At 35.5% G+C, this 17247-nt stretch overlaps 2 protein-coding genes across 5 annotated transcripts; both read right to left on the bottom strand.

Annotated features, from left to right (window-relative positions):
* Positions 1-7383: 7383 nt before the first annotated feature.
* On the bottom strand, positions 7384-11568 carry LOC120127616 (probable apyrase 7). 4 transcript variants are annotated; one of them, XM_039145478.1, is made up of 4 exons: positions 11360-11568; positions 10959-11116; positions 8878-10863; positions 7812-8243 (listed from the first exon to the last, which is right to left on the bottom strand). In XM_039145478.1, exons 3-4 carry the CDS (start codon positions 10802-10804, stop codon positions 7942-7944), a joined length of 2229 nt encoding a protein of 742 aa, XP_039001409.1. In that variant the 5' UTR covers positions 10805-10863; positions 10959-11116; positions 11360-11568; the 3' UTR covers positions 7812-7941. The 4 variants fall into 4 exon arrangements, with proteins under 4 accessions (XP_039001408.1, XP_039001409.1, XP_039001410.1 ...); XM_039145479.1 differs by having other exon boundaries at positions 8878-10871; XM_039145477.1 differs by lacking the exons at positions 10959-11116; positions 11360-11568 and adding an exon at positions 7384-7589 and having other exon boundaries at positions 7920-8243; positions 8878-10885.
* Positions 11569-12968: 1400 nt separating this feature from the next.
* LOC120127617 (WAT1-related protein At4g19185-like) lies at positions 12969-15771 on the bottom strand. The gene is made up of 7 exons (XM_039145480.1): positions 15456-15771; positions 15055-15117; positions 14859-14975; positions 14497-14782; positions 13761-13916; positions 13438-13589; positions 12969-13321 (listed from the first exon to the last, which is right to left on the bottom strand). Exons 1-7 carry the CDS (start codon positions 15653-15655, stop codon positions 13159-13161), a joined length of 1137 nt encoding a protein of 378 aa, XP_039001411.1. The 5' UTR covers positions 15656-15771; the 3' UTR covers positions 12969-13158.
* Positions 15772-17247: the final 1476 nt, after the last annotated feature.

Genomic DNA, 17247 nt, shown 5'->3' on the forward strand with positions numbered 1-17247 from the left:
CATGACTAACAAAAATTTAAAAATAGCTATTAAAATGAAAATGGGCTATAATTAAGTGTTTACTAGTATAATTTACCGATATTTTTATAACATCATTTGTATTACGCTAAAGAATAAAAAGAATACATAAAATATTATTAAATTGTATAAATGTTACATTATGTAAATTAGATAATATTTTTGTGTAATCATATAAAATATTTGAATTGATTAGTACTTTATGTAAATTAGATAACATTTAGTGTAATTATATAAAATTGTTATAACGTTATTGTAATTTATATAATTCGACAATATTTTAAATAATTTCACTTAAATTTACCTCATAATAACTAGGATTTTTCCCAATATTAATGGATCAGTTCTTCGTTCGAAACAATGGGTTAAGGGACCATTTGTTTTAATGGGCAGGCAAAGGTAGGTGCTGCATAGCTCTTTATCTTTAACACGATATGCAAGTCTTTATTAATTTAGGGTAATTATACATCACATTATATATTTGATTAATTGTATTCCAATAAATTAATAATTTTCATTATATATTCGATACATTCGTGTTATTTTTGTAATACACCACATTTTTACTTAATTTTTTAATTATACAAATTTTAAGCTACTTTTTAGTACCCTTATTTTTTTGTGTGAAAATGGTATGATTAAAGAAGATCATACATAGGAAGGATTGTGAATGTCTCGCTAAAAACCTCCTTAATCCTAGTTAGAGGAAAATATGACACCCGAATTTTTAAAAAATCAAATACAATTGACACAAAACAAATCAGCTAGACGATCCAGCATCGTCAATCCTCAGTAAATTCATGACTTCCTGTGGAGGTCTCTCCATATAGTGAACCCAAAGATCATCATCAATCGCCAAGCTAGTCAAGTAGTCCGCTACCCCGTTACCATGACGTGAGATATGACGGAATCGAACACCCTAATTTCGTTGTATCAGAATATGAATATGCGTTAGAATGTACGTACGTAATTTTATTTTTCATTAATAATAATTTATTGCTTAAACTATGAATATTTTAACACGTAATTTTTCAATAAACAAAACCAAAAAATCAAAATAAATAAATCGGGGCCAATGGATCACACAATCCCTCTTAGGGGATAGTTCTAATGTACAAGTAGGCATAATTAGATTACAATCAATTTTACTTTTAATATGGGTTAAATGTATCTTTGGCCCCTGAAGTTTAAAAAACAATGTGACCCCTATCATTTTTTTTAAATCAATATGACCTTCTAACTCGAAAAAAGAATTTAATGTGACCCTTTGACTAATGTTTCCGTCATTGGTTAATTTCTGCTGTTAAAAATTAGGTAATTTACACTATTCATCACTTAACTATTTTATTCTCTTGTACTTTGGTTACTAAATTCTAAAAATTTACAATTTCAGAAATCCTAGACTCAGGGACTAAGTATGTAGTTAAACCATTTTACCCCCATTTCTCTAGCTTTCCTCTCCTTTCCGCCGCCGCCGCATTATTGCTGTCAATCCAGTAAGTTGTGGTTTTTGAACCCTATGTGCCCCTCTTTTTCTTTCTCTATTTTCCACCATAATTTGTATTTCTTCTGTCGTAACCATTTTTTTATAAAACAATTATTTATAGTTTTAAAAACGGTTACGACTTTAAATTTGAAAATTTGGCGGTTTTGAATTGATTTAAATAAAAATAAAAAAGGGAGTCGCCATCTACCTTTGGGTTAGGTAGGTCGAATACCTAAAAATATCTTTAAAAATAATTTTAAGAAAAATCATTTTTAAGACAAAAATAGACTGCATCACCAAGGATTCCATTTGAATGGATTCGGGAGTCGTTTACGTGTGGGGAAGGGTTAACATCCCCACAGCGCCCAAAATTAGTACTGTGTCGCTTAAGCATCGTCGTAAATAATGAAAATCGTGAGTCGAACATAAAGTTAATATGTGATCCATTTATTGAAATTTAAGTAATTTGCTTCAAATTGAATAATTAGAGAAAATCATTTAACTCGAAAAAAATCTCGAAATTAACAATCCTCCACCGGGAAAGCTAACTCGACTATTTCTTATCAATAAAAAAAATATTCCCTCATCATTGATTTAAAAATGCAAATCGAATATAAATGAAAAAAATGAAGTTTACATTTAAAAAATAAATTGATTAAGTAAAAATGAATCGAATATAAAAATGTAGAATTAAGATCAACAATTTGCATGAAATGAAATAAATTATTATTTAGTCATTCATTGCAATATTTGGATTAAAGTGAAATAAATTAATAATGAGCGAAATATAATTAATTTATTTCAAGTTTGTATTTAATTCGAATGTCATATTGGATTACATCACTTCGACCAAGTGGTGCTTTCCATGCCCATTCTACAAATACCGTTCTCGAAACATATTCAGACAATATTTAAATAAAGAAATACAATGGAAACAAATATAAATAAAATATGCGAAACGAAACATTTATAACAAATAAAGTTAAACATATTTATTTACATATGATATAAATAAATACATAACATAAAAAATATGTACATACATAAAGAGTTGGCATACAAGCAAAGTAATATTACAAACTGAATTTAAATGACCAAAAATAAGTATTTTTAAATTACAAGGACCAATATAGCAAAAACATACACTCAAAGGACCAAAATAATACAAACAAGAATTTAAAGGACTCCAAAGGGCTAAAATAACAATAACAGAAAGTTAAAGGGCTTTAAACTGTAAAAATAGAATCTTAAGGGACTAAATAGCAGAAACAGACATTTAAGACTAAATAGTAACATACAACAAACTTAAGTACTAAACTACAATTACAAATAAACCAGAGCCTATACAGCAAATATTAAACATGCAAGTACCAAAAATAAAATAACCCACAAATAACATTTAGGACTAAAATGAAATTTTACAGAAACATGGAGGAACAAAAAGTAATTAACCCAAAGCTAAAACAGTGACTAAAATATAACAATTGCAAATATGGTGGCTAAATTCAAACATCCATAAAATATCATAACCCACGAAATTAGTGACTAACATGAAACTATTACAAACATTATGGCCAAAGTTAAATGTTAATAATAATAACATAGCATGTAATAATAGGACTAAAACATAAGAACCGAAAATAAAGTGCTCAAAAACTAATAAATAAGACTTCATTTAATGGCTGAAATATGCGATTACAAACTATAAGGGACCTAACATGTAGTTAACCCTTAAATCCCAGAACACGGGTATGAGTTTACAAGTTCACAGGGACCAAGATAACTATTATCCCTTAAATAACAGCTTGGTTTCCTCTCTTAGCCCAAAACGACGCCGTCTCCTTTGGTATATATGTTAAATTAAGGGTTTTCTCATAACCCTATTTTCATTTACCCTCATCAGCCATCTCTCTCTTTCCCCTCTCCATTTCTCTTCTCACGAGAGAGAAAGGAAAAACCTTTCTGCTGCCATAGATGGGAGTCACAACTGTGACTCCGGCCACCGCATCTCGGTGGCCAAGGGAAGGATTACGCCCAAAAACCCCTATTCTTTTCTTTACCCTTAAAAAACCCTAATACAAAACTAAACCCCTACCTCTCAAAACCTAAAATGAAAATCAACCCCCAAGGTAAAACATATACCTTCAAGGACGGAGTATTGTGGCTCCGGTAAGACACCGATGGTGGCGAATGAACCAAAGGTGAGAGCTTCCTTCTTATTTTTCTTTTTTTTTGTTTTCCTCTATTTTCATTTTCCCCCATCTCTCCTCCTCTTTCTTTCTGTTTTTTCTTTTCTCTTAAAACCCCCAATCTTTGAGAAAAAACTGAATCCTCTGTCTCGTTTTTATGTTAAGACTTTGTGATAGATTTTTGATTGTTGATTGTTGATGGATTGTCTCGGGATAATGCTTGATTTGGAGAGATTTTTTATTTCTTTTTCTTTACTGTTGATGATGTCTGCTTTTAGTGACAGCTTGAATCGGTGGTGCCAGAGGCTGTCGGAAGAAGAAGAAACAGGCAGCGGCGACATGGTCATCCCTAGGGTTAAGGTTTCAGACCCTAAAATATGTCAGGTCGAATATGGGCCTGATTTGGGTTAGGTTTGGGTCAATAGTTGGGTCTATCGGGTTTGTCACTTGTATCCTGAGTTTAAACCAGATAGGCCTGGTGGTTGTTGGGCTTTAAGGCCTGCAAAAATGTAATGTAAATTGTAAATAAAATAATAATAAAATAATAATAATAATAATAATAATAATAATTTAAATAATAAAAAGAAGACCCAGATAAAAATGAGTGTCTACATCCTCCATAAATAAAAAAGAAGAAACACAACAATGGTGAAGTTCTCAAAGGAGCTTGAAGCTCAATTAATCCCAGAATGGAAAGACGCCTTTGTAAACTCTGGCAACTCAAGAAACACGTAAAGAAGATCAAGCTCCCCAGGAACACTAAACAACCTCCCTCATCGCATGACCATGAAATCTTCGGTCGCTCCATTCTCGACCCGATTCGTTTCATCGCCATGAAAGTAGCTTCGTGTTCATCCAAAAACAAAACTAATGAGATCATCCAGGTGATTACAAAACCAGCAAAAATGGGGTTTTTCTTGGCTTTACAGTAAACTTATTCGACACGATGCTTGGTTGAATTATTACATTTTTTGTCGTTTTTATCGAACTTTTTCCCATCTTTTCATTAATGGAAACTCTTTCTTTCTACGTTCTTGGATATTTTCAGTAAAATGTTGGATTGTAATGTTGAAGATTTCTGCTAAAAGCTTGTCAATTTCTTGTTTTATTTTTGTTGGAAACTAAGTTTGATTTGAGTTTGGGGTTAAGAAAAGAATCGGAAAAGGCCAAGCTTTTTCTTCTCCGTCGCCGACGAGAGACAGCCGGCGCTGATCAGTCGGTCAGGAGGAGAGGGAAGAAGCTAGAGAAATGGGAGTAAAATGGTTTAACTACAGACTTAGTCCCTGAGTCACTAAGATTTCTGAAATTGAAAACTTTTAGAGTTTAGTGACCGAAATAAAAGAGTAGAAAATAATTGAGTGATAAATAGTATAATTTACCCAATTTTTAACAACAAAAATTAACAAAATCTTAATCAATAACGAAAAACGTTGATTAAAAGGCCACATTTGATTTTTTTCGAGTTAGAAGACTATATTGATTCAAAAAAACGATAAGAGCTACATTTTTTTTTAACTTCAAGGGCAAAAGATACATTTAAGTCTTTTAATATTAATGTCTAAAATCAGAATGGGGCCAAGGGGAATAAGAAACAATCAGCCCGTAAAAATTTTAAATTATCATAATATTCTAGATTTTTTTGTCTTTAATTAATAATTTATTTTCGTCCTTAAAATTTTATAAATTCTCACCTAACATAAAATAAAATTTTAGGTCTGCCTAAAACCTAGGTTTATATTTATGTATAAATAAAAGGCAGACGTTTGGATAAATGGGCACCAGACAAAGCAAAAGCCAGCACCATCATCCGTAGGTCTTACGCATTGGCATCATACCGAATAAATTTCCTCTTTTATGATGCCCAAAGAGAAAGCCGAAAGTTTAGCATAAGGTGGTGGTTGCACCATCCCAACCCAACAGATGGGTGTTCTTAACCCATTTGGACCTAAAAAATAGTGAAAGGAGTCGGCTTTTTCGACATTACATTCTAGTTCCGTCCTTTTAATAGATGGCGAACTGCGAAAAATATAAAGATTGGTTTTGTATGTATATCATGCTTTCAGGTAGGCCTGTAAATGAACTGAACGTTCAGCGAACCGTTCAGCGAACCGTTCAGCGAACCGTTCATGAACCGTACGGCGGAAAGTTCGTTTATGTGCGTTTATTTATTAAATGAACAAACATGAACAAGATTTTGTGTTCGTTTAATTAAATGAACGAACATGAACATAGATCTCGTTCGTTCATTTACGTTCGTGAACGTTCGGTTATGTTCGTTCGGTTATGTTCGTTTATGTTCGTTCGGTTATGTTCGTTTATGTTCATTCATTTATGTTTAACCCAATCTTCTTAAATCAATTTTGATGACTAATTTGTAAGTATCTTAAAAATATTAATTAATCTGATATTCTAATGATCAATTCCATAATTAACCTAATTTTATTTGGAAAACCCAACAATATTAACATGGTTTAGTTCTTTTTGAACGATCTATAAGCTGAATACCCAACACCGTCAACATCCACTGCGCCAGAACCCTATGTGACTGCGCCACCAATTGGTTATCCGATGAGCAAAGAGGAGTCCCATAAACTGGTTGCTTTCAAAACCAAGTCCAAAGGTGATGGATTCCAGAATAGATGTTAAGTATTAAACACTATTTCTTCTACTCAAATAATCTTCTTTTCTTTCATATATAATGGAGTATTCGAATTTACAAGTAAATAGTGATCAACCAGCAACTCAAGTTAGCTTACTATGAACTCAAGAACCCAATAATGGTAAGGCCTTATTCCATAGGTTGAGAAGTTCTTTAACGTGTTTCATCAAACAAATTTTGTGCACCATCTGGATATGGAAGTTTAGCCAATCTACTTCTTTCATCTCCCAATTTTCAACTTCTACATAGTACGAAGCTAAGGACATATTTGTTTGATCCCCAAGGATTAAGGTCGGCAATCACATGAAATACAATCTGTGTTCATCTCGACTGTTGTTGAAGGAGATAGGAAGAAAGAAAGTGGAGGAACGTTATGCAATCCGACATCAATAGCAAACAAACAGCTCGAGGTTGGTAACTTATATAAAAGAAGATGGGGGAGAATAGGTTTAAGCATCTTTGCGCTTGGGGCAATGTTGAGCTTGAATCGAGCTCAGAATCAAGCTTCAATCGAGCTCGAGTCTCGAGTTTTAATCGAGCTCTTAATTTTTTTTGAGTTCGAGCCTTTTCGAGTTCGAGTCGAGTTTCAATATTATATTTCGAGTTCGAGTCGAGCTTGATAATTTTAAGCTCGCGAGTTTTCGAGTCGAGTCGAGTTGACTTTGAAAGTTTTTGAGTTCGAGTCGAGCTCAGCAATACTTGAGCTCGACTCGGCTCATTTACACCCCTAGGTAGGGTCTCCAACGTTTATGTTCGTGTTCATTTATGTTCGTGTTCGTTTATGTTCGTGCGCGTTTATGTTCGTTTATTTATTAAATGAACGAACATGAACAAGTTATATTCCTTAATAAACGAACATGAACAAAAAAAAATTGTTCGTTTATGTTCGTGTTCGTTTATGTTCATTTATTTATTAAATGAACGAACATGAACATACCTCCGTTCGTGTGCGTTCGGTTCGTTTACAGGCCTACTTTCAGGCATAGGCTGTGCAATATTAATACTCGAAAGAGGTAGAAGAGACACTCGAATTAAACAATAACTCAGCACATCACCTGCCCTTTGTGAAATATATGAATAAATGGTAACCAATTGCTCAAAATCCCAACAGATATGCAATTTATAAACGAACTTAAGTTGAGGAGCCGTATAACAAGACCTGGAAATTCCTTCTAACCAAAATCTGGAAGAACCAATGATCAGACTAACTCAGCCTCATTTTCCTTGAGTCATCCCCCTGCGCATAAATCCGTTGTGAATTCAATGCAATTCATTAAAGATCAAGTACAGAGTACTAACAGTGATGAGCAAATATTTTTATTTTTTAGCGCATCGTATATTACTTATGCGTCCAGGCATAATTCTGAGACTCACAGTCCTGTTCTAACAAGGCTATATACTTGTATGATCATAATACATTAACTGTGTTTAACTCATTTTTCAACAGAAGTTCTGCATGTTACAGTAAAAGAACGCCTAGAATTAATAAGAGAAAGCAGATCTTATAAACTTGTCATGTCCTATTGTTATAAAGGTAAGATGCAAATAGGAGAAGATAAAATCATACCGAAACTTCTGCAATGCCTTTCCTAAACTTTCACCATTTGTATATCGGTTAGTGAGGAGTTAAGGTCTTCTCGTGATTGTGATCTCCTACTTTGCAGTCGCATCTGACTTCTGTGAGGAGACCAGAAGGAACCCATGTTACTACTGTCAAATTGCATCTGCCCCAGGCTACTGGAGGAATAACTATGTGAAACACTGCTGGTTGAGGAGTACAGGGAAGACTCAGTGAGTTGGATGCTGCTTCCCAGACCATGTCCCAAGCCAAACGGTGTTTGTTGACCACCTTCAACAGTGGGACTTAGGGGCATCTTAATTCTTCCATCCCCTGTAAAAGAGAGAGAATGAGGATCATAGAAACAATCATAACAAAGCCAAGTAAAAAGAAGTGCGCAAGGGCAACAACATTCAAGAACATCTATACCAAATAATTAGTTTCATATTAATTACTTAGGTTCATACACTGAAAAGACACTTCAAGTTCATTAATGTAAGTTAATGGATCCTGTAGTTAACCAAATAGCTGAGCGCAATATCAGATCCAAAATATTGGGTCCAAAAAATCGTTGAAACTGAGGTACTTTTTGAGTGCTCAAAGATATGTAATGCAAACTGCAAATTCTGAGAATCCAAGTAATAAGACACGGGAGATGAATAACTTCATCATTAGTCATATCCATGTCCTTAAAAATATTCTTGACGCATCTATAAAAACTGTCGGTTTGTAAGGCGTGCATTCAAAAATCTTAACAACAAATCAGCATCATTGCTTTTGTAGCCAGTTTTGGAGCATAACCATTATGCAGATGGACAGCTGTGACTAAAATTTGATTGTAGGCATCCTTGCATGGAAGGAAGGTATCCATTAACATATTTGAGAGGTTATTTCTCTCACATGGAAAACATAGCCAAGAAAAGCGGTAAATTATGACCCAAATAATACGTCATACAATAGATCTTACCTGAGCTCATAGGACTCCAGCGCTTTAACCGGAAAGGAGATGGTATATTAAGAACAGATGAAGATGCACTGTTATGCCGGAAAAGTGGAAGATATGGCCTCCGGAAAAATCTTGGCATCCAATTACAAACACATGATAATGCACAAACAAGTAAAACCAATGACATTAAAACAATGGCAATAAGGATCATTGGATCAATCTTGCTCTGCAATATTTGATATCCATGGAGCCCTAGTCTGCTTGAAAATGACTTCCCAGCTTCCAACAATGCAACACCCATTGTCCAAGTGATACTTCCAGAACCAACGACAAGTTGTTTGTCTGAGATGTGCAAGCCCTCTCTTAACAGTGATACTATATATGGTGCTCTAAAGCAATACTGTTCAATAAAGGGCTGTGGAGCAACACTGTTTCTGGCTACTTCCCAGGTTTTTTCACAAAATTCCCTACCCTTCTCCAGTACATCATCAAGTGCAGCCTCTGGGGACAAACTGAAGAACCGGTATACAACAAAAAAGCCCGATAAAGCATAGAACTGGCCATAAGGGCGAGGCAAGCTATCATAAAGCGCACAAGGTTGCAAATCACAATCAATCCCTGGGTAAAGATTCGACCATTCAGATAAATTGACAGAAGCTTTGGCAATTGCACTGCATTGCTCCCAATTTGGAACACCAATAAGCTGCACTGGAATTCCAGATTTTCCTCCCTTATCCAAAATTTTCCCTTGAACTAAAGGACTCCCACTTCCTTGGTCTTTTGCAGCACATTGCGAACAAATATATTGTTCATTATAGCCAGAGTTCAAGCAAGGATGTTTAATTTCTATCTTTCCGTTTACCGGGTTGGCAATGGAGCCATCCGGAAGCCTCCTTAATAAATGAACTACAGACTTGTCAAATGCATCATTCAAGCCATAGCCAGACAGAGAGTAGGCACTAAGATGATGATTAACCGTTCCGATTTTAAGGTTTAAATTGGTTTCATTATGTTGACGGTGCTCATTCTCAAATGTAACTTGTAATGATGATCCACCCAAATCAAGTGCACCGAATGTTGCCTTCTTAGGGGTTGTTCCCAACATGCCTGTGAGGTAGTTAAGGGCTGTCCACCCAAGGTAAGCTTCCTCTGTCCCACTGATAATCTTTACCCACTCTCTGCGGCACAAGAAAGGTGAATGCTTTAGTATTGACCAAGAATTTTCCAGAAGCCATTTTGAATCAGCATTAGGCAATCTGCGAACTCCAGCTGTAGCATAGAGGAAAAGACGGGTATTCTTATGCTCACTTTGAGGAATTTGCTTCTCTGCCCATGAAATAAGTGGTTTTATTGCAGTTGCTAAGCCAGATTTATTGTGCACCAACTTTTGAAGGCCAGGCTCAGTTTCCATCCTATCATAAGCACGTCCGCTTTGTGTGCTTGGCTTTCTAGAAAGACCTTCGGTTAATGATTTCATGACAATAGGCAGACTACCATCATTCTTGTGATCAATTGAAGCCTGATATACGTACACTCTAGTTCCAGTACTTCCACAATCAAGAACAACATAAAACTTGGAGGCTCCTGTGGGCCAATTTGAATAAATATGCATGCAAACCATGTATGCAAAAAAAATGAAGAAGAGTAGGCACAAGAAAACCATGATGAACCGCACCCGCTTTCTCATTATAAAAGGGGTTCCACCCGGAAAACCCTTCTCCTTCGAGAAACTCGCCGCAACATTTTCTCTCTGTAGAGGGTGTTTCGAATAGGTCATGCTCTTGTCAATTTCAGGAATAAGATTAGCTGCTTCTGGATCAAAACGGTGATATGATGAGAAATCTTGGAGTGATGCAGAGAGGCGCAGATTATTTTTGTTTCCAGATTTGGCAAAACCAAACCCATGGAGAACATTTTTATCCGAATGTGGTGACAAAGCAGGCGGCATGTATGAAGCTACAGAAGACCGTGTAGCAAATAAAAGATTTGATCCACCAGATATCGATTCTGCAATTCTACTAAGTACCATTAATTCTATTTGCAAAACAAATTAACAGCTTTTCACTGGGCATATTTTGCCAGTGTCGAAATTTCTAATTTACCTGCTGTGCTGTTTGAATACTATCTGAGACAGCCAACATCAAAGTCGCACTGGCAATGGAATTGTATTCGAAGATTACATTGATTTTGGCAAAAAACGCCAGTGAACGAAGGTACCGCAATTTGACAACCAAGCAGGTAAGACAAATGATCACGAATCCTAATCATAAAACCAAATCAGCTGCAAAACTAACAAATTGATGGATTTTGATATATTAATCGGTTGGTGCAAGAGACAAGAAAACAAACATGAGGATTGAAAACCGACAACAAAATGTACACATAAAATCATGTCCATTTCGCAAAATTCATTCAAGATGTTGAGGTGCGCACAAAAGAAAGATTGATCTCCAACAAATTCTAGAATTATAAGTGAATGACTGAAACCAAGTTCTAGGAATACCTCCAGACAAGGTTGATAACGGCAGTTGCTCAGATCTCCGCCTCCTTCTTCGCAATCTTTGAAAATCAAAACTCGACCAAAATTGTTCCGCAATCGAACTGTCGGTTGGGGATTCGGTATCTCATATCCAATGAAAACGTAATACTTTTTCGCCTTTGGGTCTCTCTCCTTTTCTTCTTTTCCTTCCAGTTTCTGTACAAATCCTCCGGAAACAAGACACAAAAAGGTTACGTTTTTTGTTTCATTCCTTTTTTATATTTGTTTTGGCAAAAATTTTCAGTTTCTAAAATATTTATTTCACTGGAATTCCATGAGTTACCCCCATATTTTTCCATATTTCTACATTGAACCCTTCAAGTTGTTGTTAGTCAATTTCTCCTCCACATCTATTTTTCTATTTGATGTTTTATTTGTTGAGAACATTTTCGCCCACTTATTCTATAATATTTTCCCTTTCATCCCTCAAATCAGGAAAGTTTTGTTATGGGATTTTTTTATCCTTTTATAAATAAACAAACAATTTTATTGATAAGATTATTGTCCTAACAAATTAATGACAATATATTCTTTTTCAGTTTATTAATTTTGATATATTTGATCATTTATCTACCTACTAAATCCTACTACTTGACATCTTAAATTTCTTTATTTTTCATATTAAAATCACATTGATTTGAATGCTGGTTTTTACGTAAAAATATCGTTTAATTTTTTTAAATCCAATATCTTTTTATTAACCAAATTATTTTTATGTCATAATATGAAAATACGATTAATTAGACAGTTTTTGTCATAGGTAATATAATATGTCATACGATTATTTTTTTTAATAATTTTTTAGAATACGTTTGTCTTGTCTTTAGATTTAATTCTGTATTGTTAATTTTCTCAAAAATATTATAATATGTTAGTTTGATGTATTTATTAATACTTTGGTTCGGTTGTAATATGTTAGTTTGATATATTTGTAGATTGTTACTTTGGTTGTAATATATTAATTTAGTATATTTGTGGATTGTTACTTTAGAGTTTAAATTTTGGAATTCCTTCACACACTATTTTAATACTTTTGTTAAAAATTTTAATTTACATTTATATTAAACTCTATAGTATTATTAGATTTTACATATATTTAAAAACAAGTAAAAATTCTGACGAGCTTAACGAGTCGAGTCAATTAACAAATTCTTTTAACGAGCATGAGTCCACTAAAATTTTATTGAGTTTATGAAATATCTAGTCGAACACATGTCGTACAATTTTTTGATTTGAGTCTAGCACCATTCAACTCGTGATCGACTCACTCGATAAACACCCCTACACATATGATATACTATATATATATATATATATATATTTCCACTCTATGATAAAATCCAGTAATAAATAATAAGCTTATGTCAGGGTTGTGTTGCCTGGTTATTGTAAGTAGTAAATTTGGGGATTCAGGGAGTCTGATTATTATGGTGTACAACTGCACTGCACATGCACTACACGCCATTGGGATTACTAGGAAACCAAACCATGTATTTGCCACTGGGGTTAGGCTTATTTCCCAATCCAATAACTGAATTTATTGTTCAATAACATAAAATCAAACTGTGTTTCTTACAACAGATTCAGGCAGGCATCAAAGGAGCAAACCATCCTCATCGGTTGCATTTTGAACTTGAACATTAATGAATCTCTCTTTTGCTACCCCATCAAACTAATATACAGTGGAAAAGAGGTCATGGAACTTCACACCATATCGGATTACACACTTAATCACCGGATATCGGTGACAAAACATATGGTTCCTAGAAAACGGACGGGTTCTTGTTACTTGACGCATATTTCGGGATAAGTGGTTCGGAGGGCTGAACAATCTGAGGCATCACAGCCGTGGCCGTGCGTCTTTCTCTGTAGGATGCCCAAGTGACCATATATAGACCGGCGATTATCAGGAATCCGCCAATAACACTGTTACCACACGTGAAACAAAACCAAACCAAGTGAATATATATACTTAAGAACTAATTTTGTACTAGATGAGGGGTTTAGGTTCTAGTTTTTAGGGGAATAGACAGAAATAAAACCTTCCCAAATAAATCGGACTTCCCAGGAAAATTCTCGACAGAAAGGCTGATATCGCAGGCTGAAGTGGATTATAGAGAGATACTAAAGCCGGCCCCAAGATCTTATTCGACCATGTCACGAGTCCGTAGTTAAGAGCCGATGTTGCTACTCCCTGCCAAAGCCAAAAATCCACACATATATCAGATAACTTTTCTTGTACTTCCACAGCCATGGTTGTTATGATAACACTAGCATTTTGAGTATCGAGTCCGAAGATTTAAGAACATGCGCGCGTATCAGGTTTTTAAGATTTGAGATCCTATGAAGATCATAAGAAACTTACAGCATACACAACGGCAAGAAGCTCGGACCGTTTCAGATGCCAATCTGTTGACTCATTGGTGTCAAGAAATGATGTCACTACCATCAATAAAGCACCGAAAAAGTAGGAAAGCGCGGTCACGGAAATGTTGGCGGGATACTTAACTAAAACCGGAGCCTGGAAGTGTTAGAGACAGTAAAATTTCAGATAAACAAGTAATTAATGAACAAAATACACATCATAAGTTGTACAACAAGTTAATGATGAAAAATTTATAAGAACCACTCCCTTGCTACTAGTGAAAGGCACTAAGCAAAACTACAAAAGATAGTGTTGTCCAGACAAAGACAACCGGAAAGCTCCACAAATGGTTACACCAGGAAATGATTTCAGCAGGCATCAAAAAGCATTGTAATGGACCTAAAGGCATTTGAAATGCCGAAATTGAAACCAATAATAGATTTATGATGGAAGCTAAAAAGTTAGCTTCCTAAGAGGATTGGTTACAGACAAGATGATCTAATTATATAATCTTAAAGACGGTTTAGTGGAATGGGATTGGATCACTATAATTCTATCGAGTCACGTATCGAACAGGTCAGGGAACAAGGGTGGCATATCAAACCTCAAATCATATTCAAGGCCACACAGGCCGTTCCCTCTTTAGTTTTACTCAGATTTCTTTTCGATTCGCTTCGCAGATGAGACACCTAACCTACTACAAGCAAAGAACAGAACCATCAAGCATATAGCATACCTGAATGGCCAGGAAAGCAGCCATGCAAATACAGTTCCCTATCAAGCATAGAACTCCGATATGCCAATGATCAAGTCCGAACTCAAGAAAACTAGACATAAGCCATCCAGCAATCTCCGGTTGACCACTGGCACTTATGTCACTTAGGGAAGCAAAGTCTTCATTTGGCTGTCCAAGCAAAGCCGGACCACGAAACAGAACCATTAACAATGCGCCAGAAACACAGATTATGGTACCTCCAACCTTTGTTTGACCCTCAGTTTTGAGCAAATTCACTCTTTCTGTACTGCAGGTACAATTTCAAACAAATTAAGGCAAAAAGTAACAGACAGAAATATAGAAATTGAAGGTTGTGCTATTACCCCATCATTACAGCAAAGAGAAAGGTAAAGACTGGAATTGAAGGTTGTATGGCAGAGGCATAAGCAGGATTCGTGTAGCTCAGACCAATGAGGAATAAAAGCTGGTTCCCGAATATCCTATTCCAGTTGACCAATCAGGCACAATACAACATATTCCCAGATCAACCAGGATTGGTTTAGATAAAGTGAAACTCACCCAGTTAACCCAAGAAAGAAGAATGATAGGAGGAGGCGTTTAGTCATAGGAGGTCGAATCCTTCTGCAGGAAAGTCAACAGACAAGAACAGAGCACAAGCAACCAAAATATTATGAAGCAGAGATGTTAAAATCGACTAAAAATAGTATGAATCGTTAACAAGAATAGAATACAAGCCAACAAAAGCAATTAAATTAGCTGCAGATACCATGTCGATCATCTGGGAACAGATCGATCAATCACTAAATATAAGGTCAAACAAATTAAAGCATCGAGCTATGATTCAATCAATGCATAACCAAGCCTTCGAACGAAGAGAAAATAAAGGGCCCAATTTTTTTTAACAAATTATTGATAAGGTCAACCCAGAGAAAGAGATGAAAGAAAAAAAAAAGTCATACTTTTCAGTAACATAGGCGATGGGGGCAAGAATTGAAAGAGCAAGAAGATCACGGAAGACGCAGAAAACAAGCTGGTTGATGCCAGTATTGAGGGCAACTTTGGTGATTACATGATAGCCTCCATTGATGAATTGAACCAAAGCCATGGAGGCATGAGCTTTCCATGCTTCCCTCTCGAACCCGCCATTAGCTTCCGCCATGTCCTTCCTTCCCACTCTAATCGGTGAGCAAGGAATTAGAAGAAAGGGAAAATTAAAAAAAAGAGATATTTTTGGTAATTTTGAACAGGAGAGTTGGAAAACTGAATTACAACCTCAATGAATGACTGGGTGTCTGTCTTAAAGGAGACAATTTGTGGTAGTTAGCTAACAACCAACCAGGCACATAGCAAAAAACACATTTTATATTCCAATTTTTTTCTTAAAATTTATTTATAGTACGAATGTTAATGACAAATATTGATTTTTTTAATTCGAATCAATCTACTTCTTAAGAGAAAAATGAAAAAAAAAGTCATCCTTTGAATGGCAATACTGGTTCAAGATTTTGTTGACTAATTATTAACATAGTTGGGGAAGGATAAAATCATTTTTCCTATAATTGGGGGATGGTGGAAACTTTCAACAACAATCTAATAAGGAGAATTCACATCCGCAATGGCCATGAAACCCAAATTTGCATTGTGCAAAAGCTTGCTGTTCACTTGATTTGGGGATTCAGTGAGGGTAATTATTACAATGCATAACTGTACTGCATATGCACTGCATGCCACTGGGGTTAATAGGAAACCATATATTTACCACTGGGATTACGCTTATTTCCCATTCCAATAAGCGAGTCTGTTGTTTTATGTCATCAAAAAAGGGGGGGGAAAAAAGAAGTCTGTTTCTTACAACAAATTCAGACAGCATAAAAGGAGCAAACCATCCTCGGAGCGTTCTCTGTTACATTTTGAACATGCATCTAATAAATCCCTCTTTTGCTGCCCATCAAAGTGACGCCATTTGATCTTTGTAATGTACATGTGGAAAAGAGGTCATGGATCTTATTATACACTTAACCACTATTTCATGACAAAACAGAGGTTCCGAGAAAATGCGCGTTCACCGGTGGCTCTTGTTGCTTGATGCGTATTTGGGAATAAGTGGTTCGGAGGACTGAACAATCTGAGGCATCACTGCCATGGCCGCGTGTCTTTCTCTATAGGATGCCCAAGTGACCATATATAGACCGGCGATTATTATAAATCCACCGAATAACACTGTCAACACATATGAAACAAAACCAAACCAGGTGAATATATGCATACATATATATATATATATATATATATAAGCACTATTTTTGTACTAGATGAGAGATCTAAATTATAATTTGTAGTGGAATAGACGGAAATAAAACCTTCCCAAATAAATCGGAACCCAGGAAAATTCTCGACATAAAGGCTGATACTGAAGGTAGAAGCGGATTATAAAGAGCCACTAAAGCCGGCCCGAAGATCTTGTTCGACCATGTCACAAGTCCGTTGGTAAGAGCTGATGCTGCAACCCCCTGCCAAAGCCTAACATCCACACATATCAGATAACTTTTCTTATACTTCCACAGCCTTGGTTGTTATGATAACACTAGCAGATCGAGTATTGAGGCCAAAGACTTTGAGAAACATGCCGCATATTTTTTAAGATTTGAGATTCTCTAAAATCCAGAAGAAACTTATAGCATACGGGTACTTCTGCTGTGCGGCGCCTAAAAAACGGCTAAAAAACGGCGTGACCGGTTAAAATTTAGACCG

This window comes from Hibiscus syriacus, unplaced genomic scaffold, assembly GCF_006381635.1.
Source record: "Hibiscus syriacus cultivar Baekdansim isolate YM2019G1 unplaced genomic scaffold, ASM638163v2 tig00110469_pilon, whole genome shotgun sequence".
In the NCBI taxonomy this organism is placed as follows: domain Eukaryota; kingdom Viridiplantae; phylum Streptophyta; class Magnoliopsida; order Malvales; family Malvaceae; genus Hibiscus; species Hibiscus syriacus.

Coding starts and splice junctions, on each gene's coding strand:
- LOC120127616 (XM_039145477.1), bottom strand. CDS start 10,885: ATGGTACTTAGTAGAATTGCAGAATCGATATCTGGTGGATCAAATCTT. Junction 8,244..8,877: donor CTGGAGTCCTATGAGCTCAG/GTAAGATCTATT, acceptor TCTCTTTTACAG/GGGATGGAAGAATTAAGATG.
- LOC120127617 (XM_039145480.1), bottom strand. CDS start 15,655: ATGGCGGAAGCTAATGGCGGGTTCGAGAGGGAAGCATGGAAAGCTCAT. Junction 14,783..14,858: donor CTCTTTGCTGTAATGATGGG/GTAATAGCACAA, acceptor TTGTACCTGCAG/TACAGAAAGAGTGAATTTGC. Junction 13,322..13,437: donor AGTCCGATTTATTTGGGAAG/GTTTTATTTCTG, acceptor GTGTGGTAACAG/TGTTATTGGCGGATTCCTGA.